This window comes from Delphinapterus leucas, chromosome 6, assembly GCF_059928025.1.
Source record: "Delphinapterus leucas isolate spDelLeu-1000000601 "Yukka" chromosome 6, BTC_Dleu_Yukka2, whole genome shotgun sequence".
In the NCBI taxonomy this organism is placed as follows: Eukaryota; Metazoa; Chordata; class Mammalia; order Artiodactyla; family Monodontidae; genus Delphinapterus; species Delphinapterus leucas.
The window spans coordinates 119,896,799-119,923,293 of record NC_143134.1 but is presented as its reverse complement, the minus strand read 5'-3'; the positions used below and the strand labels follow the sequence as shown (position 1 = coordinate 119,923,293).

Below are 26,495 nucleotides of genomic sequence, written 5' to 3'. Positions count from 1 at the left end.
CTTTAAGAGGTTCAGGGGTGGGACGAGGAGGAGCTGGTGATGAGCCTGGTCGCACCGCACCGGGGCTGATCCCACTGGGGCTGATCCCACCGGGGCTGATGCCACCGGGGCTGACCCGCGGCGGCCCCGCCCCGCCCCGCCCGGGCAGCTCCCCTCATCCTCTGTCACGCGGCCTTATGTAGACTTGCTTTGCCAAACTTTTGCCTTAAGCCGATTTTAAAGGAAAAAACCGGAAACAAAGAGAGCAGTTTGTCTTTTCTGCTGGACTTTGCATCTTCCGCCAGAGGTGAGGGAGGAGGGGGTTGGGCTACAGATTTAGATCTAAAACCGGCTGCTCATTCTTCCGTTTTAGCTGAGCCGAAACCACAGGCAGATTCTGCCCCCTAAGTCCCTTCTCTCCACCCCAGGTAGAACCCTTACCCTACTCCGTGCCTGCAGAGACAAGCTGTGAGCTCGGGCTCAGGGTAGATCTGCGGGGGGGCTTCTCTCTCCTCTCTCCTCTGCAGCCGGAACTTGCCTTGGGTGGGCCTAGGAGCAGAGAGGGAGGGTCCCGTGAGTTATAGGTTGAGCCCAGGGAATTCCCACCGTCTCGGTCCTCAGCGCCCATCGCCAGCTGGCTCTGTCGGCACATCTCAGTGGGCAGCTTTTCTGTTTCCATCCACACTGTCCCAAACGCCTGGAGGGCCAGCCACCTTACCCAGCTGTAGTTCAAAGGTAAGAAGGCCTGCCCTTGCCGCCCAGCACCTTCTCGGGGACGCCCCTCCCGGGCTCTCCGGGGGGTGCCTGCAGATCGGCTCCAAGCACCGCGGCACTGCAGGTGAGGGTACCCACAGATGGGCATGCCTGGACCTGGTAAGGCTGGGGAGGTGGGAGGCAAGGGGCAGACCCCCTGCTGCCGGCCCTCACAGAAGCGAGCCAGCACCCACGGCCAGGGTGATGAAGTGAGCCTGGGGTTGAGGCTGGTCCTTGAGGTCACCCTCCTTCGGGTCCTGGGCCCTCTGGAGCCCCAGGACCTGGTCCTGAGTGTCGCCAAGCTTTTATAGCAATGTCTGCCTTGAAGGCTGCTTGCAGGAGCTGAGGGGGGACACCCTGCTGAGGGAGGCCCCCTTCCTCCAAGCTTGACAAACCCACAGCTACATCGCCTGGGTTCCTCATTCAGACCGATAATGATCAAGCCCAGAAGACTGTCAGATGAGAGAAATAATCCATCTCTGCTGCAACTGAGCCGTACGCAGGAGCCCCAGGGACAGCGTGGGCGGGCGTGGTTCACGAGTCCTTGCTCTGCTCCTTTACCCACGGGCTACTGTATTTATTCGAGGGGTGCTTAACGTCCAGCCATCGCCCGAGTGCCCCGCTCCTGACGGGACGCGTGCGGCTCTCCTGGAAACTCTGGACGGGAAACAGCTTCGTGCGGCCCGGCTGCCGGCCTGGTGCTTCGGGAACCCCTGTCAGGACTGGGACCTTCCCCCTGGAAAGTGCCAGTTCCCCCTGGTGTGTTCGGAGGGAGGCCTGCCACCCAGAGAGGCCACAGCCTCAAGTGAGGGGCATGATGGGTCCCAGCTCCCCCCTGGGCACAGGCTGCGGAGGGGTCAGGGTGGCGGTGGCCGGCTGCCGCGGCCGGGACCTGGCCTCCTGATGGCACGGCCCTTCTCTGCACTCAGGTCTTTCTTGCACTACAAAGGAGAAAGGGCCCTGGGTGAGGGGTCAGGGACCGGAGTGCTGGTTCTGGGCTGGGTCATCGCTAAGGAGTTCTTACTAGGGTAGGGGTGGGCGTAGGAACCAACAGTAAGTGGTGGTCCTGAGCTGTCTGGGGGCAGAGTCCCCCAAGCCCGCCCGCGCTTCCTGCGTGTGAGCAGGCCCTGGGCAGGGGCCCACGGCTGGGCCCATTGGGAGGAGCCCTGCTGCTCCGCCCCGCCCCTCACTGCCCGGCCCCTTGCTCTCTGCCCCTCCTAGCCTTTCGGAAGACAGGGCTGGGAGGGCCCTGGGGAGGCTCCAGGTCCCACTAAGGAAGCTCGGCTTAGCTTGGGTCTGGTCCCTCGGCTTCTCATGTCAGGAACGCAGAGCGCAGGCTTCTCACCTGGGTCCCCGATCCCTCTGGTGTCCCCCTCCCCGGCGTGGACACACTCCTCCAGCAATAAGGACCGTCTGTGGTCGTGGAGAGTACTGTGAAAACAGACCAATGCACTTACTAGGAGGCACAAGACTCTTGAAGAAAATGTAAAATGAACCTTTTTAAAACAACAACAAATATTCACAAAGAGAAATAAAATGTAATTTTCAAGTAGGCCTGGCTAGGAGCTGGATGCTTCCGAAGTGGCGGTTCATTTGGGGGCTGACGGCTCTGGATCTCTGGCCTGGGGAGTGAATGTATCTGGGGGGGGTGGGTATATGGCTGGAGCCTGGGGGTTCTGGTGCTAAGGGCCTCCACCCAGGAGGAGGTGGGCCACTTCACAGATGGCATCCTCTGCTCTCCACAGCTCTGGACCTCAGTCCCCACCCAAAGTGCCCCCTGGTTGGGGCCCTGTGTGGAGGAGGGGCAGGAGACTTGGATGTGCCGCTAGGACTTGGGGGCAGCTTGGCTTTTTGGCAAACAGTAGAAACCTGTGTGGCAAGAGGGGTTAGTGTTTAGACTGGGTCCTTACCCACAGACTTGCAAACCTGTCTTCACATGGAGACGCGGCTGCTAAGTCAAGGTCAACCTAGGCCGTGGCCCTGCCCCTGCCCTTGCCTGTAGCTGCCGAAAGGGGTCGTGTGGCCAGTGCACTGATAGTAAATATCTTCTCCTCCTACTGGAACCTCCTTATGGAAGGATGAGAGGTGGGGCAGCCCAGAGGTCTGGAGTGGGTGTGGGCTCTGAAGGTGGACCATGGATTCAAGGTCATTGTTGTGAGTCTGGGCAAGACACTGAGCCCCTCTGACCCCGTTTACCTTGTATGGAAGATGGGGGTTCTCTGAGTAGCCGCCTCCTACCTGACACAGTGAGAACACCCTATTCTACTCGGTTTCTGGGTGTTAACTCACCAAATCCTCACAACACCCCAGATGTTATCCCGATCCCCATTTCACAGGTGAGGAAACTGAGGGAGAGCCGAAGTCGAGAAGCTGCCCAAGGCCACGCACCTGGGAAGGTGCAGAGTCAGGATTTGAACCCCGGCCCCAGGGCCCAAACCGTCCCCTGTGCGCTCTCAACCTCAACGAGTCGTTGTGGAGCACACGTTCTGGGCTCAGTAATTAACAGCACCTATTAACAAGAAGAACCCCCCGCCTGCAGCTCACTCCACGCTGGGTTCCCCAGGCAGGAAGTGCCTTCCTCCCCCGCCACAGGAAGTCTGTGCTGTCAGTTCTCCGTGGCCCACGGTGAGCCCGCTCGGTCCCTGCCTGCGAGGGGCTGCCTGGTCAGTTGCAGGCCACGGGCTCGTCGGCTGGGTGGGCGGTGGCCTCTCAACATCGCCACGGAGCAGGAGGGGCCCCGTTCACTCTGGGCATCGGGGAGTTGGTTTCTTCCCTGGGCTTCCCACACTGCAGCAACCCAACGGCATTCTGCATCCTGTCTCCTGGGTGTCTCCTCTGAGACACCAAAGCAGGAAATTGCATAATAGGCTCCACTGGCCGCCCTCCACCCAGATGGCTTATGGGTGGTGCAGCTCACTGTCGTGCTTTGGCTTTCGATTGTGGATTCAGCTCCTGCGCTCTGCCTGTGAGACCATGGTGTGTGCGTGTGCGTGTGCGTGTGTGTCAACAGAGAACGGGGTGTAGCCCCGGCCAATGGCAGGAGGGAGCTGAGCCGGATCCCATCAGGGTTCAGAGTTGCTCAGGCAATCGAACCTTCACACTGACATGGCAGGACGCTCAGACGGCTGCCTGCGTTCGGGGGTAACATTTGGGAGGGGAATGCGCAGGGGGAGTGGTTACGAGTAAAATGGATTCCAAGTGGCATTTCGTCACACAGTGGAAGCCTCCAGCCTCTCAAGCTGATAGCAGGTTAAATTTAGAAGTCCCAGACTGGGATGAGACACAGACACCAGGCTCCAGCCAGCTGTTGCAGCGTTCTCCCCACCCCCCGCCAGGAACCAAGGCCTGGGGAGCTGGCTGTCCAGGCTGGGCCAGGCCGACCTGCCCCAAGACGCCCGGAGAAACAGGCTCACTGCAACCTCACACCCAGCCTGCCTTCTACCAGTAAAGTCACTTCTGGGTAGAGCCCAACCTCTGCTCTGGACAAAGAGTCCCTGTAGGTTCGGCCCTGAGGCCTAGAGGAAAACCCCATTTGGGTCCAAGAGGGAGACAGCTTGCTGGCAGCTGCAGAAAGGCGAAGGCGGGTGGCGCTCTCAGGTCCCTGGACATTTCTAATGGCCCAGGCACTCTCTCGCACCTGCGGCTTGAGCTGTCTCTTGGTCCTCATCTATCCTGCCTGAATGGCCCCAAAGAGACAGTTTCCCACCTGGTTGGGGTCCGGGCCCTCAATTAAGGCAAACGTTGTGGGTAGCGACAGGCCACAGTGCCCACACACTAAGGACACATCCGAATCATCGACACGATGAAATCCCCCAAGACAAAGCGCATGCAAAGGGCGAGCGCTTGGCTCTTCCACAGCCCCTTTCTGTCCCCAAACCTCATCGAATGGTACCCCGTTTACAGATGAGGAAACTGACCCTCCCAGAGGGCCGAGGGTCTTGCTAAAGATGCCTCAGCTGGGAAGTCACAGAGCTGGGCTGCTTTCCAATAGCTGTCTTTTGACGCGGCTCTGTCACTGCTTTTTTGGCTACACCATCCCCAGCTCTTCCACACCCCGATTCTACCACACTGCTCTTAACCATTCCTTCATTAACTGGCACAGAAGGTCCCTGAGCACGAGGCTTCGCATGAGTCGTCAGCAGCCCCGCTGGCACTGGAAGAAGGAAATTACTGAACGCAAAAAACACATCTGAGTGATGAGCTCCGCCTCTGCGCCTGTGTCTAGAGAGGCACATGCACACAGTTGACACCGGTCCTGGCAGAAGCCGGCCCAGCTCCGACCCGGCAGGCCTTCCCCACTTGTCCCTGCAGACTGGAACGCAGAGACGGGATTAGTTCCTCCAGCGGCTCAAGCCCAACTTCGGTTTTGGTGCCGCTGCTACCAGGCTCCTATTTTATGGTCCCTTTTAAAATCAGACACATGAAGGGGGGCGTGGCTCGGTGTTTACAGCAAGCGGGGCGCAGTTCGAAGCCCTGTGCTATTCCTGGCTGCCACTTGTCTTGCTGAGTGAGGTCGGGCTGGTCGCCAGACCTCCCATGCCTGTTTCCCAATCTGCAAGCTGGGACACGCACCCCGAGCCTTCCCTCCCCTGTCGGGACCCAGCCAAGCGTAGGGGTGGTGCTCGGTATTGAATGTGCAGGAGGGGCTGCCTGAAAACGGTCACGCTGGACCCTGGTTTATATTAGAGACCAGAGACGTCTCTCTTTCATTGTGGCTAAAAGTCACGGCAACATCCCGATGACAGGACTTGGTTATTCAGGACTCTGAGCATCTTTAACAAACACACACCGAATGCCAGCCCGTCAGCCAGACAGGTGTGTTAAAAAAAACTTTTTTCACGGCTTTAGTGAGATATGATTCACATACCATATGATTCACCCACTTAAAGTGTATAATTCTACGGTTTTTAGTATCTTTACAGAGTTGTGTAGCCATCACCAGTAAATTTGGGGATATTTTCATCTCAAAAAGAAACCCTGTACCTGTTAGCTATCACCCGCCGCCCCTCTCCCCAACAACCCAGACCTAAGCAGCCACTCATCTACTTTCTGTCTCTATAGATGTCCCTCTTCTGGAGATTTCATGCAGATGGAATCACGTGACGGGTGGTCTTTTGTGCCTGGCTTCCGCACCGGGCACGTTTTCAGGTTCACCGTGCTACGGCACGCACCAGCACCTCCTTTTTGACAAACGCACTTTTGATCATCTCCCGTGAATGAGGTACTTTGCTGGGTGCCTGAGAAGCAGCAGCCTGGAGCATACAGTCCCGAGGAGAAGACAAATGAAATGTTACAAAGGACTAGCGCGATGCTGACAGTCAGCAGGGGCTGCGAAGGGAGGTGGGGAAGGCTTCCCCGAGGAAGAGGCCTTTTCGAGGAGACTTGGAGAATGGACCCAAGAGTCTGGGCCTTGTGAGCGCGGGGAGAGGAAGCAGGGCTGCCTGGAGAGGCTCTGAGTTAGGAGAGCGCCCTGGGGGCTGCAGACCAACTGGAGACACAGCAGCCGGGTGTAGAGCCAGGCCTGGTGAAGGAGCTCCTGTTATTTTAGGAGCAACGAGGGAAGGGGGTGCCTGGTTACGCCCGGGGTAAGCGTGCAGCAGCGGCAGCAGCTTTCTGGAAGGTGCCCATCACTTGTGAATGACTGAGAAACGATTCCGTGAAGGAGAGAACGATGGAGGCCACGTGCAGGAGCCCCTGCCTGCCAAGGGGAGCTCTCGGGCCTCCCCAGATGGCAGCTCCTGTTCCCTCTGACACAGCCAGCTGCACAGGCAGGAGAGGGTCACGGCAACCTCAGCAGGGTTTGCAGGCCTGCTCCACCCCTGCCTGGCCATGTGACCTTGAGCAAGATATACGGATACGGTTATGGAGAATGGGGATAAACATGGTTGCTTAATGAGGTTCTGGTCCAAGATGGTGGCGTAGGAGGACCCTGAGCTCACCTCCTACCACAGGTACACCAGAATTTCAACTATTTACGGAAAAACTATTCAAGAGAAAGACCAGAATCTAGCAGAAGAGATCTATGACTATCCATATAAAGTGGGGGGACTTCCCTGGTGGTCCAGTGGTTAAGACTCTGCCTTCCAATGCAGGGGTCCCGGGTTCGATCCCTGGTCGGGGAACTAAGATCCCACATGCTGCACGATGCAGTCAAAAATTTTAAAAAGTAAAAAAATTTTTAAAAAAGGATATAAAAGCGGGAATCACAACGAGACGGGCAGAGGAGGCAGAGTCGTAGTATAGGAAAGACACACACCACTGGGTGGGTGACCCACAAACGAGAAAATAATTACAATTGCAGAGGTTCCCCTCAAGGAATGAGGGCTCTGAGCCCCACATCAGGCTCCCAGCTCTGGGGTCCTGCAATGGGAAGATGAGCCCCAGAACATCTGTCCTTGAAGGCCAGCAGGGCTTACATTCAGGAGGCCCAGAGGACTGCGGGGAATATAGGAACTCCACTCTTAAAGGGTACACACAAAATCTCACACACTCTGAGACCCAGAGCAGAAGCAGAAATTTGAAAGGAGCCTGGATCAGACCCACCTGCTAACCCTGGAGAGCCTCCCAGAGAGGCAGGAGGCAACTGGAGCTCCCCCTGGGGACACAGATGCCAGCAGCAACCACTTCTGGGAGCTCCTTCTACCATGTGGATGGCGAGGGCCATTTTGGAATCCTCCCTCGAGCTTATTAGTGCCGGGATCTGCCCCTGCCCACCAGCCTGTTGGCGCCTGTTCTGGGACACCTCAGGCCAAGCTGCTAGCTGGGCAGGAACACGGCCTCACCCACCAGTGGGCAGGCTGCCTTAAGATCCCCTGAGGCTACAGCTGCTGTCCCTGGACATGGCCCTGTTCACCTGAAGGCCCAGGACTCGGCCCCCCACACCAATGGACGGGCACTAGACCTAGGATTCCTAGGGCCCTGCAGCCAGAGATTCCAGGACCCAGCTCCACACACCAGTGGGCAGGTACCAGTCCTGGAATCCCTTAGGTCCTGGCTCTGCCCATAAGTGAGCCAGATCTAGCTACAGGACCAGCTTCACAGACAAGTGGGCAAGTATTAGAATCAGGAAACCCTGGGCCCTGGCCTGCCCACTGGTGGGAGAATCCCAGTCCCAGGACCACTACAGCCCTGCAACCTGCCATAGCAGGACCCAGTCTACCTACTGGCAGGCTGGCACCAGCTCTGGGACCCACTGAGCCTTGGCCCTCCCTACCAGCAGGCCACCACCAGCTCTGAGACACCTTGGGCCCCTCAGTCAGTTGCCCTGGGATTTCACCCCACTCACCAGTGGGCCAACACAAGCTCTGGGACCCCTGGGCCCTGCAGCCAGAGACGCCAGGACCAGACTTTGCCCACCAGTAGTCTAGTACTAGCCCTGAAATCTCCTGGGCCCCAAATCCACCCACTGTCAGTGGTCACCAGCCCCAGGACCACTGAAGCCCTGTGGTCTGCCTTGTCAGGACCCAGATAACACATCAGCAGGCTGGCACCAGCCTGGGACCCTCCAGGCCTGGGCCCCACCCACCAGTAGGCCAACACCATCTGTGAGATACCTTGGACTCTTCAGCAAGCCACCGTGGGATCTAGCCCCACTCACCAGTGAGCCAGCACCAGCTTTGGGACACCCCAGAACCTGAATCCAGCTGTGTCATGAATTGCCCCCCCCGCTCGCCTCCACCAGCAGGGTGACAATAGCTCTAGGAACTCTGACCTTACAACCACCCACCTCAGAACCTGGTTCTGCCCACTAGTGAGCCAGCACTAACCCCAGGACTCACTTCAGATCTAAAGACACACACAAACTGAAAGTGACGGGATAGAAAACAGTATCCCATGCAAATGGAAATCAAAAGAATGCTGGGGTAGCAATACTTATATCAGACAGAATAGACTTTAAAACAAAGACTGTAACAAGAGACAAAGAAGGACATTACATAATGATCAACGGATCAACCCAAGAAGATATAACAAATTGTAAATATATATGCACCCCAAAAAGGAGCACCAAATACATAAAGCAAATATTAACAGACATAAAGCGAGAAACTGACAGCAACACAATAATAGTAGGGGATGTTAATTCCCCACTTAAACCAACGGACAGATCATCCAGACAGAAAACCAATAAGTAAACATTGGCCTTAAATGACACATTAGACCAGATGGACGTAATAGATACATATAGACCATTCCATCTAAAAGCAGCAGAATACACATTCAAGTGCACATGGAACATTCTGCAGGACAGATCACAAGCTAGGCCACAAAACAAGTCCTGGTAAATTTAAGAAAAGTGAAATCATATCAAGCATCTTTTCCAACCATAATGCTAGAAGACTAGAAATCAAGTATAAGAAAAAAACTGCCCCCCAAAGACACGTGGAGGCTAAATAACATGCTGCTAAACAACCAATGGGTGACTGAAGAAATGAAAGGAGAAACAAAAATACCTGGAGACAAATGAAAATGAAAACACAATGTTCCAAAATCTATGGGATGCAGCAAAAGCAGTTCTAAGAGGGAAGTTTACAGTGATACAAGCCTACCTCAGGAAACAAGAAAAATCTCAAATAAACAACGAAACTTTACACCTGAAGGAACTGGAATAACAAACAAATAAAACCCATAGCTAGTAGAAGGAAAGAAATCATAAAGATTGGAGCAGAAATAAATGAAATAGAGACAAAAAAAATAGAAAAATCAATGAAACTTAAGAGCTGGTTCTTTGAAAAGATAAACAAAATTGATAAACCTTTAGCCAGACTGATCAAGAATAAAAGAGGGCCCAAATCAATAAAATCAGAAATGAAAAAGGAGAAGCTACAGCTGACACCATGGGAACACAAAGGATCATAAGAGACTACTATGAACAACTATACGCCGATAAAATGGAAAATCTAGAAGAAATGGACAAATTTCTAGAAATGTACAATCTCTCAAGACTGAACCAGGAAGAAATATGAAACGTGAACAGACCAATTATCAGTAATGAAATTAAATCAGCAATTTAAAAAACTCCCAATAAACACAAAGTCCAGGACCAGATGGCTTCACAGGTGAATTCTACCAAACAGAGAAGAGTTAACACTTATTTTCTCAAACTATTGAAAAAACAAATTGCAGAGGAAGGAAATTCTGAAACCATTGACAAAACGATAAGATAACCTACTGACTGGGAGAAAATATTTGCAAATGATATGACTGGATCAGGGATTAATATCCAACATATATAAACAGCTCATACAACTCATTTTCAAAAAAACAAACAACCTGAATAAAAAATGGGCAGGACAACTGAATAGACATTTTTCCAGAGTGGAAATGCAGATGGCCAACAGGCACAGGAAAGATGTTGAGCATCACTAATCGTCAGAGAAAGGCAAATCAGAACCACAGTGAGATCTCACCTCACACCTGTCAGAATGGCTGTCATCAGAAAAACCACAAATAATAAATGTTGCCAAGGATGTGGAGAACAGGGATCCTTGTACCCTGTTGGTAGGAATGTAAATTGGCGCAGCCATTATGGAAAACAGTACAGAGGTTCCTCAAAAACACTGAAAACAGAACTACCATATGATCCAGCAATTCCACTCCTGAGTATATATCCAAAGAAAACAAAAACACTAATTCAAAAAGATACATGTGTAACCAAGCAGAACCCTATGGGGCCTTCCTGGGACAGACACCTGCCACCCCCACCCCCCGCCATGTCCTCTGCCTGCCTCTTTTTTTTAAAAAATAAATTTATTTATTTGATATATTTATTTTTAAATTTTTGGCCGCATCGGGTCTTCGTTGCTGCGCGCGGGCTTTCTCTGATTGCGGTGAGTGGGGGCTACTCTTCATTGCAGTGCACGGGCTTCTCACTGCAGTGGCTTCTCTTGTTGAGGAGCACGGGCTCTAGGCACGTGGGCTTCAGTAGTTGTGGCTTGTGGGCTCTAGAACACAGGCAGTAGTTGTGGTGCACAGGCTTAGTTGCTCCACGGCATGTGGGATCTTCCTGGGCCAGGGTTCGAACCCGTGTCCCCTGCATTGGCAGACGGATTCTTAACCACTGCGCCACCAGGGAAGCCCCTGCCTACCTCTTGTCTATAGACAAACTTTAGCCTTCCAGGCCTTCCCCACATTTCAAAGAACACGTTTAATCAGAGAAGTGAGAAAATGCAGAAACAAATGAAACAAATAAGACAAAATAATAAGTTTAGCTGTTAAACAAAGAAAAGGACTTTTAGTTCCTTCTCAGGGGCTACACAGTATTCTGAGCTATATCCTTTGAGCTGTTTTTCAGATACTGAAACCCCAACCAGGTGGAAGAAGTTAACAGTATAGTGCCCACAAGCACACAGACCCCAGACTGGCTGGAATCAGAAGGTTGATGATGTTAACTCCTTATTAACTCAACACTAACCAATCCCAAGAATGTCCACGAGCTGATCACACACCCTGCAACCCTCTCCTTCACGCTGTCTTCCCTGAAAGCCATTGGTGAGTTCAGATCTTTTGAGCATTAGCTGCCCGGACTCCTTGTTTGGTGTCTGCAATAAATGCTGTAATTTCCTTCACCACAACCCCGTGTCAACAGGTTGGCTTTACTGCACACAGTCAAAGAGACCCAAGTTTGGTTCAGTAACACATGCACTCCAATGTTCATAGCAGCATTATTTACAGTAGCCAAGATATGGAATCAACCTAAGTGTCCATCAATAGACGAATGTATAAAGAAGATGTGGTGTTATATATACATATACATATATATATATATACACACACACACACATACATACACACACACACACACAATGGAATACTACTCAGCCATAAAAAAAATAAAATTTTTGCCATTTGCAACAACATGGATGGATCTGAAGTGTTTATTCTTACTGAAATAAGTCAGAGAAAGACAAATACCGTATGTTAACACTTATATGCGGAATCTAAAAAATAAAACAAATGAGTGAATATAACAAAACAGAAACAGATTGAGAGATAGAGAGAACAAACTAGTGGTAGCAGTGGGGAGAGGGAAGAGTGAGGGGGCAGGTCAGGGGTAGGGGATTAAGAGGTACAGGCTACTATGTATAAAATAAATAAGTTACAAGGATATATTGTACAGCACAGGGAGTATAGCCAAAATTTCATAGTAACTTTAAATGGAGTAAAATCTATAAAAATTTTGAATCACTATGTTGTATATCTGAAAGCAATATAATACTGTAAATCAACTATACCTCAATAAAAAAATCTATCATTCAAAATACACAAACCTAAGTAAGTGTAGAAGAACTGTAAGTCAAATTTTTATTAAGTTTGTAGAATTTATGGTTCTGAAATTATTAAAATTTAGAATTGCATGAAGGAAAAGAAAAAGGTAGCTTACCCCAGGATTGTGGTGGGTGTTCAAAGGTCAATGGATACAAGGCATGCGAAACAGTACCTGACACATAGTAAGTGCTCAGGGCATTTGAGCTATTAATATGGGTTAGCCCCCGAGCCTCAGTTTCCTCATCTGCAAGATGGGGCTAAGGGGCTCTCTTCATGGGGAAGGACTCAGCAGGATCAGTAAGCACAGCCTTACTGTGCTCACATGCAGCCAGGTGCCCAACTGGCATTAGCTGATATTGACTTTGTAACCCGGACGTTAAAATGGTTTTCTTTTCTGCCCCAATTTCAGCTGAGACACGGAAGGTAAAGTACAATACAAGCAGTACTGCTCCTCTGTGCTGGATGTGCTGAGGGACCAGGGATCACTTTGGCCAGTATTTGTCCAATCACACTCAGGGGTGTAAATGAGGCAGAATAAAGGCTGCCCTGGAGAGAGCCAGTGGTGGGCTGTGTGTTCTTCGGGATGCAGCGTGTTTACTTCACTCCAGCACCCCTCCTCGTGGCAGCCTCCCCGAGATGGGCAGCCAGGCCTCCCTGCAGCCATGCCAGCCTGTGTCTGTGGGCTTTGCCCTGTGCCCACCAGGTGCTTAAGGCTCAGTTAATGTTTACCACTGTCCTGAGCTCAGATGCGTGTGGTCCTGGAGTCAGACTGCTGGCTCCACCACCTGCCACCTTGGCTTGTGGGTTACCCTCCCTGAACGTCTTGGCATCCTTAGCTGAGAATGTGGATGGTATATTATTATTATTATTGTGGTAACATACAATTTACTACCTTAACCACTTTTTAAGCATACAGTTCTGTGCCATTAACACTGCACAACACCCACATTGTTGTGCAACCATCATTGCCATCTACCTCCAGAACTTCTTCACCTTGCACAACAGAAACTCTATACTCATTCAACAACTCCCGGGGCTTCCCCTGGTGGTGCAGTGGTTAAGAATCTGCCTGCCAACGCAAGGGACGCGGGTTCAAGCCCTGGTCTGGGAAGATCCCACATGCTGCGGAGCAACTAAGCCCACGTGCCACAACTACTGAGCCTGTGCTCTAGAGCTCGCGAGCCACAAGTACTGAGCCCGCGTGCCTACAGCCCGTGCTCCACAAGAAGCTTGTACACTGCGATGAAGAGTAGCCCCTGCTCACTGCAACTAGAGAAAGACTGTGCGCAGCAATGAAGACCCAACGCAGCCAAAATAAATAAAATAAAAAAATCAAAACAAAAAAACATAACTTCCCATCCCCCTCTCCCCAGTACCCCTGGCAACCACCACTGTACTTTCTGCCTCTATGAATCTGACTAGTCTAGGGACCCCATATGTGTGGAATCATATACTTTGTCTTTTTGTGTCTGCTTTATTACACTTAGCATCCTGTCCCCAAGGCTCATTCATATTGTAGCAGGTGTCAGCATTTCTTTCCTTTTTAAGGCATTTCTCTCTGACCCATTCTTCCACGGGTCCTGACTACCCAGAGGTGTCCCAGAATTACAGCCCCGTCCCTGCTGCTCATGGCGAGTCATCAACACATGGGTAAATTCTAGAGCTGTGCAAGGACGTCCATGTGTGGTCCACTTTGGAAGATTTCGGAAACTCCAACTGGTTAAAATAATAAGATACAAAGTGCTTAAAGAGAGAAATTCTTCTCATCTAGAAAACTCATTTATAAAAGGCTATTCTCCATGAAATGAAAATTATTAGCTCTACGCATGAAGAAGGTAAGAGTATGAGGGAGCATTTTCCGAAGTGCCATAGTGAATCTGGACTTCAGGGTGACCTTTGATAAGGTCCTTTATTATATCCTCAGGGGCAGGTGTTTACAGGTATAACCTTGGGCTTCCCTGATTCTTTTAATCTGGATAAAGCCCATCACAAGATGTGGCGGAGACAGGAGGGGGACCCAGAGGCTGTGGGTTACTGGCAGGGGCATCTGCCCTGATTTTCAGCGATCACTTGGTTTTGGCTGCAGATCTGGCTGTCAGCAATGGAAAATGAGCTCCCTTTGGGACTTCTTCTGGTGCCTCTGATCAGTTAGGAGCTCTGCACGGCGGGGTCTCAGAGAATAAATATGGCAGCTGGCAAGGTGGACTGAGTGATTAACGCAGCACTTAGGATGTTGTTACCTGCAAGGCGAAGGGATTTCCCTGTAAACAGCCTGACAATTCCTGTAAAGGTAAATGAGGGGCGGCTGACTAGGCTTCTTCAGCTGTCCTCCTAACACATGGCTCCACACGGTGTGGCACAGTAATTCTGCCATGTGGACACATTCCTTCACCCTCTGATGGTGACGGAGGAGGAGAATCCAACTCCTCCCACCCCATGACATGAAGCTGATGCTCCTAAAGGAACTACAGATGTGAGAAATGGTGGTAGGGTTGGCAGAATTGATGGGTTTGATGGTCAGGGAACCCAGAAAGGTCTGAATCCTGCCCACAATCCATCTTCTTTCCCTGGGGGGTCTGAGGGAGATGGACACCCTAGGAAGAAGCACCTCTTCTTTGTTAGCTGGACAGGGGTCCTGAAAATCCAGCCTGAGAATCCAGAAAGCTGGGTGTTACAGAAAATCCCTTTGGGTACTAGTTTCATCCCACCCCACACTCTCCATCGCCAAGGCTCAGCAATATGGCACATCACTGTGGCTGCCTGGAGGGCAGGTAGGAGAAACAAGATAAGGATGGCCACTCTTACCACTTCTGTTCTACCTTGTGCACAGAGCAAAATAGAAAGAAAAATAAAATGCATAAAGAATTGCTAAGGAAAAAGAAAACTATTCGCAGTGAAACGAAATGTCTCTGTGTGCAGATAATCCAAAGAAATCTACACATACACACACACATTAATAAGCAAATTTATCACAGTTACAGAGCACACAATTAATATAAATCAATTATATTTCTATATACCCTCACTTGTTCAGCACCATTTGCTGAAGACCATCCTTCCTCCACTGAATTGCCTTTTCACCTTTGTCAAAAATCAATGGATCATGTGTGCATCTATTTCTGAACCTTCTATTCTGTATAATTTATCTATTTCCTTATCTTGACACCAGTATTGCATGGTTTTAAATATCATAACTTTATAAGTTTAGAAGTCAAATAGCTTAAGTTCTCTTTTTCAATGTTGTTTTGGCTATTATAGGTTCTTTTCATTTCCATAAGAATCTTAGAATCAGCTACACACACACACACACAAAAGCCAATTGGAATTTTCATGGGATTGCACTGAATCTATAGATCAATTTGGAGAGAACTGACATCTTAACAATATCGAGTCTTCTTATTCATAAGTATATATTTCTCCTTTTATTTGGGTGTTCTTTAAATTCAGTCGGCATTATTTTATAGTTTTCAGTGTACAGGTCTTGTACATCTTGTCAGATTTATACTTAAGTAATAGGTATTTGATGTTACTGTAAATGGTATTTGCTTTTTAAATTTCAATTTTTAATTATTCATTGCTAGTATGTGGAAATACAATTGGTTTTTTTTTATATTGACCTTATATCCTGCAACCTTGCTAAAATCACTTACTGGTTTTAGTAGTTTTATAGATTTTATAGAATTTTCTATATATATGATCATATTATTTGCAAACAAAGCTTAACTTCTTCCTTTCTAATCTGGATCCCTATATTTCTTTTTCTTGCCTTAGTGCATTGGCTAGAACTTCCTGTACAATGTAGGACAGAAGAGGTAATGGATATTCTTGCCTTGTTCCAAATCGGATGTGAAAGCATTCTTTCACCATTAAGTATGATATTAAAAGTAGGTTTTTCCTAGATGCCCTTTATCAGGTCAAAGGAATTCCTTTTTATTTCTATTTCACTGAGAATTTTTGTCAGAGATGGACAGTGGATTTTATCAAATGCTTTTTCTGTATCTATTGAGATGATCATATGGTTTTTATTTTTGACTCTGTTAATTGTATTGATTGGTTTTCAAACGTTTAACGATTAATTGCTAGAACAAACCCCACTTGGTCATTATGCATTATCTTTTTAAATATATTATATAAAATATATATTTTATATATTTTTAATATATTATTTAGGATTTGATGCCTAAATTTTTGTTAAAAATCTTTACATCTATCTAAATGAGTGATATTTGTCATTTTCATTTATATTATATAACTTTGTTGGGTTTTGGTATAAAAGTAATGCTAGCCTCATAGAACGAATTGGAATGCATTCCATTCTTTTCGATTTTTTGGGAAGAGTTTGTATATAACTGGCATTATTTCTTCTTTAAGTATTTGCTGGAACTCACCAGGAAAGCCATTTGGACCTCGAATTTTCTTTATGGAAAAATTCTGGATAATAAATTCAATCTCTTTAGTAGCTGTAAGGCTATTCAGATTATCTATTTCTTCTTGAGTGAGCTTTGATAATTTGTGTTTTTCAAGGACTATTTCATCTAAGTTGAATTTATTGACATAGGTTATTTGTAGTATTACCTGTCTTCTTAATATCTGAAGAATCTGTAGTGACGTCACCTTTCTCATTCTTGACATTGGTAATTTGTTTTTTGTTATTTATTTTTTTCTTGATCAGTCTGGCTAGAGGCTTATCAACTTAATCGATTTTTCTCAAAGAACCAGTTTTTGGTTTCATTGATTTTTCTCCTTTTTGTCCTGTTTTGTTTTCTATTTTATTCATTTTTGCTCTGATCCTTATTTCCTGTCTTCTGCCTATCTTGGGTCTCATTTACTTTTCTAGTTTCCTAGTTTTCTTCATTTTTAAACATAGGCATTTAGTATTATAAATTTCCCTCTAAGTACTTCCTTAGCACCACAAATTGTGATTGGTTGTGTTTTCATTTTTCATTCAGTTATAAACATTTTCTAATTTCCTTTTAAATTTCTTCTTTGAATAATGGGTTATTTTAAAATGTGTTATTTAGCTTCCAAATATTTAGGGATTTTCCAGATATCTTTCTGTTATTGATTTCTAATTTAATTTCATACACTAGAGAACATATTTTCTATGCTTTGATTCCTTTTGAATTGACTGAGACTTGTTTTATGACTTGGAATATGGTCTATCTTGGTACATTTGAGAAGAACATATATTCTACTGATGTTGGGTGGAGTGTTCTATAAATGTCAATTAGGTCCAAGTTGGTTGATAGTGTTGTTCAAGTCTTCTGAAGACTTACTGATTTTCTGTTTACTTCTATCAATTATTGAGAGTGTTGCTGAACCCTTTGACTAGAATTGTGCATTTATCTATTTCTCCTTGCAGTTCTAATGGTTTTTGCTTTATGTATCCTAAAGCTGTTATTAGGTACAGAAACATTCAGGACTCATGTCCTCTTCATGAATTGACATATTATGAAATGACCGTGCTTATCCCTGATAATATTCTTTGCTCTGAAATCTTCTTTAACTGATATAAATACAGCTACTCCAGCTTTTAAAAAAAATCTATGTTGGCATGATATCTTCGTCCCTCTTTTTCTTTTTAACCTACTTGTGTCTTATACTTAAAGTTGGTTTCTTCCAACAAGCACCTACTGTATAGCACAGGGAACTCTGTTCAATATTACATAACAACCTAAATGGGAAAAGTATTTGAAAAAGAATAGATACATGTGTATGTATAACTGAATCACTTTGCTGTACACCTGAAACTAACACAACATTGTTAATTACCTATACTCCAATATAAAATAAAAAGTTAAAAAAATAAGTTGGTTTCTTACAGGCAGCATGTAGTAGTTGGATCTTGCTTTTTTATCCAATCTGACAATCTTGAGATTTTAATTGGGGAATTAGACCATTTACATTGAATGTGATTATTGATATGGCTTGGTTTACATCAACTATCTCGCTGTTTGTTTTCCTTTTGTTACTTTCCCCCTTCTTTTTTTGTCTTCTTTTGGATTAGTTTTAATGAAGCTCCATTTTATCCCCTTTGTTGGTTTATGAGCTATAACTCTTTGTTGTGCTATTTTGGTGGTTGCTTTAGGATTTACCAATACATCTTTAACCTACCATAATCTGTCTTTAACTAACATAGTGCTTCAGGGGTAGTTGATGAACCCTACAACAGTGTATTTTCATTTCTTCTCTCCCAGCCTTTCTGTTATTGTTGTCATAAATTTTTTCCTACATGTTATAAAACCCTTAATACGTTATTATTTTTGCTTTAGTTATCTTTTAGAGACTTGAAAAATACCCCCACGTCCCCATTTTTATATTTACTCATGTAGTTACCATTTCTGATGTCTTTCGTATTTTCCCCCCATCTCTCCTCCCTTTTCAAGGACTCTCATTACACACATCTCAGGATGCCTGAAGTTGTTCTTCAGTTTACTGATGCTCTATTCCAATTTTTTCTCAGGCTTCTTTGTGTGGTTCATTTTGGGTCGTTCCTATTGCTATGTCTTCAAGTTCACTAATCTTCCTCTGAAGTGTATAATATTGTGTTAATCCCATACAGGATATTCTCATTTCAGACATTACAGTTCTCATCTCTAGTTTGATTTGGGTCTCTTCCATGCCTCTATTTAACATGTTCAGTCTTTTCTTTTTTTTTTTTAGCTTCTTAAACATATACAGTTTTAATAATGATTGAAAAATTCTCGGCCACTAATTTTATCATCTGGGTCACTTCTGGCTTAGTTTCATTTGATTTTTCTCCTCATTACAGATACTTCTCCTTTTGCACACTTGGTAATTTTTGATTGGATGCTGGAAATTATGAAATTTATTTTGTTGGGTACTGGGTACTTTTGTATTCCTGTAAGTTTCATGAGCTTAGTTCTGGGATCTTACTCGGTAACGATCTTATTCATTTGGGCTTTGCTTCTAAGCTTTGTTAGGTAAGAGTGGCATTTTGTTATGACCGATTTTCCCCTACTACTGAAGTAAAACCCTTCTGAGTACTCTATCCAGTGCTAAGTGAATAATGTGGTTTTCCACTTTGGTTGATCGGAACCAGCACTAGTTTATGCCCTAAAGTTCTTAGGATTTTGCCTCTAGTCCTTTCACGTTGCTTTTTCTCCAGACATGGGATTTCCTCACATGCATGCACTGATCAGTACTTAGTACTTGAGACAGTCCCTCTGCAGAGTCCAGAGCTCTTTCTGTGCAGCCCTGTCCTCTCTGATACTTTGCCGTATGAACTCAGAAAGACCACTGGGCTCTACTTGGATGCTTCTTCCCAATGCTGTGACCTGGAAATGTTCCCTAGGCAGGAAACTAGGGCAATTGTAGGGTTCACCTCATTTGTTTCTTGAATCCCAGGGGTCACTGTTGTTTGCTGTTTGATGTCAAACTGTTTTGAAAACTGACCGGTATTTTAGTTGTTTCAGAAAGAAGGTAAATCTGGTACCTACTAACTCATTTTGCTGGAAACAAAGTTACCTTACTTGGAAATAAAAGAATCTGTAGGCCAGTGTCACGCATTTCCACAATTTCTGGAGGAAAAGAACTCTGAAATAACCAAGAATTAGAGGGACTGATTTTTTTTTAAAGGTTATTACTGCAGCAATTTTACAAGAACACAATGATCTACCACAAGGAAAAACCACAGTAACCCTAAAATTTATGAATTCATCCATAAGCAGCAACTGAAAACCATGACCAATTCAAGGCAACGCTGCTCGCTGAAAAAAATCTGGCCCTCCCCCAAACTGCAAGAATTCCCACCCTCTTGACAGGCACTCATGCAGTGGAGAGTTGTACGACAGCTAGACATCTCAACAGGGACCTAGAGTTCTCTGTAGACTTTCCCCATGCTTTCAACTTGTGAATACCTAATATGGGTAACCTTTTCTAACTCAGTAAGTCATTTTCCTTGCATGTGAAGGAAACCTAAGGAGTTCTGTGTTGAAGAACAGGCTTCCATTTTAGATCCATAGACCCTTCTAAAGGATGTTGCCTAGAGGTTTGGGCACTTGGTCCATAGCTCTGGTGTCAGTAGCCAAGATACAGATTGAAGGAGCTTTACTTTAAGGATAAGCAGTGTAAATTTTGTCTTCCTCTCTAGCCCTCTGGCCTCTCTTACCTCTCCAATCTGATATTAGTGCTAGGAAATAAACAGGAGTCACTCACTATTTGATAGTATTAATAAACTTACAAATGGCAACGGATCACCACAACATAGGTCCCCATGGTCCTGTTTCCTGTTACTAGGCAGCTAAGTCAAGTATACTTTGACTATTCTATTTGTTCTTGACAGAAGTTTAGCTTTAAGATAAAATAAACATCTTTGATTAAGAATCCAACTGGAAATTAAATTGACTTTCGGATAGAATAACTCTATCTACTCAGGCAAGTTGCTCTGATGCCCTGATCAGCATTAAATGATGACCAGAGCTGGGGCCCCTTCTCATTCCAGATACCCCAGTCCAATCACTGTGACACAAAATACTCCTTTATAGGTAAGATGAGCCACTGGAAATAAAAATGAGTTTGACAGAAGCCCAAGGTACATTCTGATTTTATATCCAAGAGGCAGTGGATGGACACCATCATGAAAAGGCTCACCTGTACAGTAAAAATCAGACTAGAAGCTTCTTCAAAGGCAGGGTTTTAATTTCTGTGTATTTGCAGGTTCCAGTTTCAGGCCCAGAGCATTTTGAGAGACCTCACTTTAACATGGATCACTGGAAAGTGAAATCTCACCTTCATGGGTGCCATTCCATTGGGGAAAATTGTGCAGAGAGGGCATTTAGGGACACCCAAGAGCGATGAGGGACAGCTCTGGGTGAACTGCCAAAAGTGGGAGGAGGCAGGGCCCACTGGTTTGTACCTTCGAGCGACAGGCACCCGTGGACAAGCCAAAGTCTCAAATGGACCACGTGTTCCTGCCACCCCTTAGTCCTTCAGAGACCACAGGGACCCACGTTATAGCTAGATTCCCATGATGAGACTTTTTTAAAAAATAAATTTATTTATTTGTAAATTTTGGCTGTGTTGGGTCTTCGTTGCTGCGCGCAGGCTTTCTCTAGCTGCGGCGAGTGGGGGCTACCCTTTGTTGCGGTGCGTGGGCTTCTCATTGCAGTGGCTTCTCTTGTTGCGGAGCACAGGCTCTAGGCACATGGGCTTCAGTAGTTGTGGCACACGGGCTCAGTAGTTGTGGCTTGCGGGCTCTAGAGCGCAGGCTCAGTGGTTGTGGCACACGGGCTTAGTTGCTCCACAGCATGTGGGATCTTCCCGGACCAGGGCTCGAACCCGTGTCCCCTGCATTGGCAGGCGGATTCTTAACCACTGCGCCACCAGGGAATTCCCGTGACTTTCAATAATTGATTTTTATTGCATGGCTGAAAACATGAAAATAAAATGTTCACCACCAGTTTAACTGTGGATACTTTTCTTATCCAGGGAACATCTATTGCACAAGCTGAGCCATCATGTGTACCTTTAAGTTGTAATGCTCTGAGCAAGATTCTACCTCTGGACAGCTGAGCTCATTTGTTTTGGAGTATAAACAGCTAAGAGAGCAAGCGACTCAGATCTTGCAGCGGACTCACTTTAGCTCTTTGATTACTGCCGTTATACTGAGTGCCGTAAATGAGAGGTGGGTCAGGGATGGGGAACTTAGCCTTCGGCTCTCACTCTAATAAATGATGATAATAACGCCAGCTTTATATGTAATGTCTCATTTAACCGTCAACAAACCTAGACAAATATATTATCATTCCCCCTTTTTACAGATGATAAAACGGGCTCAGAGAGGTTAAGTGACTTGCCGTAAGTCACACAGCTAGGATGGGATTCGAGCCCAGACACACACATGACCTTAAGCAATAAACTCTACTTGCTGGATTGAGTCACTTTCTTCCCTGTTTTGGGTCTGAGTTCCCTTCTGTATTGAGGATAGAATCGAACAGGATCATCTTCGGCCCCCAGATGCCGGCTTCTTTGATTCCCGCTTGGGCCAGCGGGAGCGGAGGTGGAGGGAGGCCGGGAGGAGCGATGAGCTGGACTCGCCGCGACGTGCGGCCCGGGCCTGCCCCGCGCCCCCATCACCACACTGACTCCCTCTCTGCAGCTGGCGGGCTAGGGCCGCGAACGACGTGGAGAATCTCTGGCCAGGGCTGTGGAATGGACGGGGCTCCACTCATGAGCAGAGAGGGGCGGAACAATGGAGTAACTGCCGCCTCGGTGGGTCTGTGGCCGACCGTCTGTGGGACTCTGGAAAGCCTCAAAGCCAGAGCCCGGAGGAAACGGCGGAGGAAGGAGGGGCCTGGACGGCCAGAAGGCGTGGGGCCAGCTGCTTCATCCGGGGTCTGATCGCCTTCCTCCTCCGGAAGCGGACGCGAGCCCCTATCTGTACATGGTGTGCGCCAACGCCGGCACCACAGACTCAGCCCCGCCCCCGTCCCGCCCCGCTGGGGTTTTGGTTCAGTCGGACGATCACGCACAAGTTGGAGCAGCAGAACGGCGGCAACCGACCACACAACCGGCAGCGCGTTTACCGTGGTCCACACCCAATGTCAGCTCCTTTCCGTGGGGGTAGACACGACAGGCATGTGCTGGGCTTGGCAGTGTCCCTGGCACAACTGCGCAGGTACTGCCTCTAGAATGAACGGCCACCTTGAGGGAGGACGATCACGAGAGCCAGCGGTGGACGGCCAGGGCCCAGTCGAGGGCAGGCGGGTGCGGTGCGGGGCAGGGCAGCAGGCAGTGCCCCGGTTCCTTCCGGCTCCACCGCTGCCCGGCTTGGGACTCCGCAAACTGCTTACTCTCTTGGTCTCACTCTCGTCTGGAAGATGTTAAGGTAAACATGCAGACAGTGATCATTCAACGAAGCATCACTACTATTATCACTGAGTGCGAGAGAGAGGAATGTGTATTGGAAACACAGCCTGCAGGAAGTAAGTAAGCTATGCTTTTTGTCCAGCGACACCGGCAATGAAGCAAGGATGAGTTTCAAGGAAGCCGGCTCCAGCAGAAAGGTTCCACGGTAAAAGTATTTGGGAAACGGCAGACTATTGCATCTTACTGATGTACAAAGCAAATTTGCATACTAAAGGCTCAAAAGAGTCCGATAAAAAGACGTGTTAAATTTCATTCTGTTCATTCTTTTCCCCAACTTATCTGACCGTGGAACCATTCTTATTTTGGCTGAGTATACAAACGTTCCGTAGGGAACATTCTGAAGACAGAGGAGGTTTGGGGGCTAAAACCATCTCAGTCTAATTGCTTTTTTTTCCTCCTGTGAGTGATGAAGGAACAGACAAATCAGAGAGAACCGGGGTAGGAGGAGGAAGAAGAGACTGATCCCGGAAGCCCGGGGCCGGGAGGTACACCTGCCCCTGCTTTCCGCCCAGCAGGTGACACCCAGAAGCAGCAGGAGAGCCGGCCGATGCCCGGGAGCACTGGGCAGGCGCTCTGTGAGGAAACCGAGCGGGAACCCACAAGTTGACGGAACTGAAGAGAAAAGGAAAGGGTGACAGAGCCAAGCTCAGGAGGGTGCAGGACACCTGCCCCTCCTCCTCCAGTACTTTGTCTGAAGCACAACGTGGCGACAAGAGACAGCGGGGCTGAGTCGCGTCGGGAGACAGGATGAGGTCAAGGAGGGGAGCTCCTCCCACCCGTTGATCGGGGAGACCTCACAGAGGCGGCGTTCAGAAGCTGCCGAACAGGAAGGCGCTGACAGCCCACCTGCGCTTTTGTGTTTCCTTTTTGAGCAGGTGCCCAAAATGCAGCTGAAACTTAAACTCGGTGCCCCTCATCAACAGTTTCAGAAAGATCCCTTACCCTGGACTCACGGCCAAATCAACACAGCCGTGGGAGTGCGGGTCTCTTTCAGATGCTCCACAGGAAGAAGATATTTATAGTTATTGCCATTAAAAGGTTTCTCTAAATGTGGACCGTGGACCATGGACCATCTGCGTGGGAATCACCTGTGAAGCTTATCGAAAACACAGCTTGAAGGGACTCAGCTCTGCTGAGGCAGAATCTCAGACTGAAGTGGAGGCCTCCTGCGCCACAGCTTGGTTAAGCAGGCGCCCTCCCGGGCCCATCTGCGGTCACGGTCCCTTCTCACAGGGACATGACCCTCACACTCGCGGCTGCTCTCCGTTTGCCCCTATTTGGGGAAGGCGCAGCCCCACCGTCTCCTCCCCAGGCAGGCTGGAGCCACCGTGCATTCCCTGCCCAGCATCCTGGGAGCTTGGGTTTCAGGGGACGCATGCTGGCTGCGCTCTGAGATGACCCCTGTCACCCACCAGCGAAATCGACCCCAAAAAAGGAACTCAGAGGGGCTCCCACACCAGCCATACATTCCCTGGTGGCCGCCGCGCCCGACAGTGAGTGCGCGGGGGGGGGGGGGGGGGGGGTGTTATCTGGCCGAGCTCAGCTGATACGGCCTTAGGGAGAGATGTCACATGCCACCTCGATGGAGGATTACACAGAGAATTTGAGGTCAAGGGTTTAGGCCAAACCAGCTTCTATTTATAAAAAAGAGCCTCTGGGGGGAACATAAGCGCAGGAGATGGCTCTGTCGGGGTGCCGGTCAGGAGGAGGACACGCGGAGGCAGGTCAGCTCCTGCCGTTTAGTCACGTTGCTCCCTTAAAGCAAGGCCCTCCACCGCGAGCTGTTCCCATCAACGCTCGAATTCCTTTGTCTCAAGATGGCCCTGTGTACGAACTAGGGAGAGCACACGTGGGAGGAATGAGCCCCGTGTGGACGTCTGGGGGACTGGCTCTGTGGCTGGGGGGGCCTCACATGAGAACAGGTGGAGACGGGCTCTTCAGTTCCACAAAAACCAAAAAGGGTACCCGTTAAATGACTGAAGTCCAAGCTCTTTGAAGGAGGCAGATGCCCTGATTAATGGAACATACGAACAGACTCTCACTCTCCTCTCATAAACTGCACAGAAAACAGGATAAGTCACCCAGGGGCCCAATTCCGGTCTGGGATTCCTGAAACCCAACGTGCCGCACTTAGGAGACTCCTCTTCTGATGAGAGTAAGAAACTACTGCCTTCAGCCGGAGGGCGTCCAGTACCAATTTCAGTCCTACTGAATCACAACCTGCCAGACTGGGGCTTCTGAGTCTGTACTTTACACAGAGCCCCTAGCAGAGCGAGGACCGGCAGGGCAGGCTGTGGCCCAGGGTACCTCCCCGGGGTCTACCCTCCCAACAAGCCAATAGAACCAGCCAGGTCATACTGGCTGTAATGTGACAAATTCAATCACATGGAAAACTTTTATTAACACCTTTCAAAATACAACTTTCCAATATATAAAAACCTAAATAACTGTCCCTTTCCAATGACCCAAGCCAAAGCGCTGTCCTATTCTGAGCCTGAAAGATAACAAATTCTTATGCCTATGCTTTGGTGCAAGGCAGTCCTTGTTTGCCAGCAACTGGCTAGGACATCACAGGCCTAAGAACACTGCATGACAAGCACTTTAATGAGACCAAAGTCACGACCTCTAGGCCACCCTAGCCAACACTTGCCTGGTGGCATCGGGCAGTAGCAACATCTTCTCAACTCCTGGGTCTACCCAAGGGTTACGTGCACTGCAGTTCATAGACAGGAGCCAGGAGTGGTCACCAATGTCACCATCACCTACTGGAGATAAAAGCTGTTTCTCAATCAACTGTCCACCTCGCTGCCAGAGTATAAGAAATTAGCCGTGGGACACACAGAGCCCAAGAGCCAAACTGAGAGGATGAGCAGAGGTGTTCCAAGGGCAGCACACCTGTCACCAGCACCCCCTGGCAGGTTTTCCACGCCTGCCTCACAGCTACCTGTACTCTGAGGCGTTAATACCTCTTCCGAAACTCAGCTAATGCCAGCATAAGTGAGTTTCTTTCCCTCTACTCAATCACGAAGTTGGCACCTTGAGGGGCCTCATACTCAATAGAAAAGAGGACGTGAAGAAAAGACACCGAGTTATGGCCTCAAAAAGGCGCTGGCCAGCACTCAACCTCTTCCCCCTGGGGAGGGCCCCAGTCCGAGGAGACCAGGGGAGACTGTCTGGGAGAAGCGCCTGCCTATCCGTAACCTATGCTGGATCCTTTTGGCAGCCGTCTTTGAAGACACATGCTGCTGGCTGATGGCAGGCTGTGCAGGTTTCTCAGACCCACAGAAATGAGGAAACCTCTCTCCTTGGATGTGACCTGAAAAAGCCCACATACATTCTGTATGGAAACAGGCCAAACAGTTTAATAGCGGCGGGGGCGGGGGGGGAACAACCAACACAAAATATAAAACAAAACAAGCAATCAAGCATCTCTGGAGTTTGGTTTCTGCTGTTTCTTTCGGGGTGTGTATTTCAATGAGAACGTCCAGTTCAAAGGACTGCTCCAGGGTTTCTCAGTGAAGGGGAGCTGAGAACGCAGTTGGTCACAGGAACGGAAAGGAACACCGACACCCACTCAGCTTCTCCAGCCACCAAAGCCCTGGACAGAC

General features: G+C 48.3%; 1 protein-coding gene and 1 non-coding gene across 11 annotated transcripts in view; one reads left to right on the top strand and one right to left on the bottom strand.

The window, feature by feature from the left end:
• Positions 1–26,495, bottom strand: part of NUP214 (nucleoporin 214) — a 136,836-nt gene that overhangs the window by 10,645 nt on the left and 99,696 nt on the right. For 9 of the 10 annotated variants that reach the window (XM_089913883.1, XM_022578425.3, XM_089913876.1 and 6 more), the window contains one exon: positions 21,549–26,495. In XM_089913883.1, coding sequence (XP_089770009.1) covers positions 26,377–26,495 — 119 coding nt within the window. In that variant the 3' untranslated portion in view covers positions 21,549–26,376. Of the gene's footprint in view, positions 1–420 lie in introns of those variants that run through there. The other variant, XR_016393663.1, reaches the window with a different exon arrangement.
• LOC111177111 (uncharacterized) lies at positions 6–2,284 on the top strand. Its single transcript, XR_002645218.3, has 2 exons — positions 6–817; positions 1,160–2,284. It is a non-coding gene; the product is annotated as an uncharacterized LOC111177111 (transcript).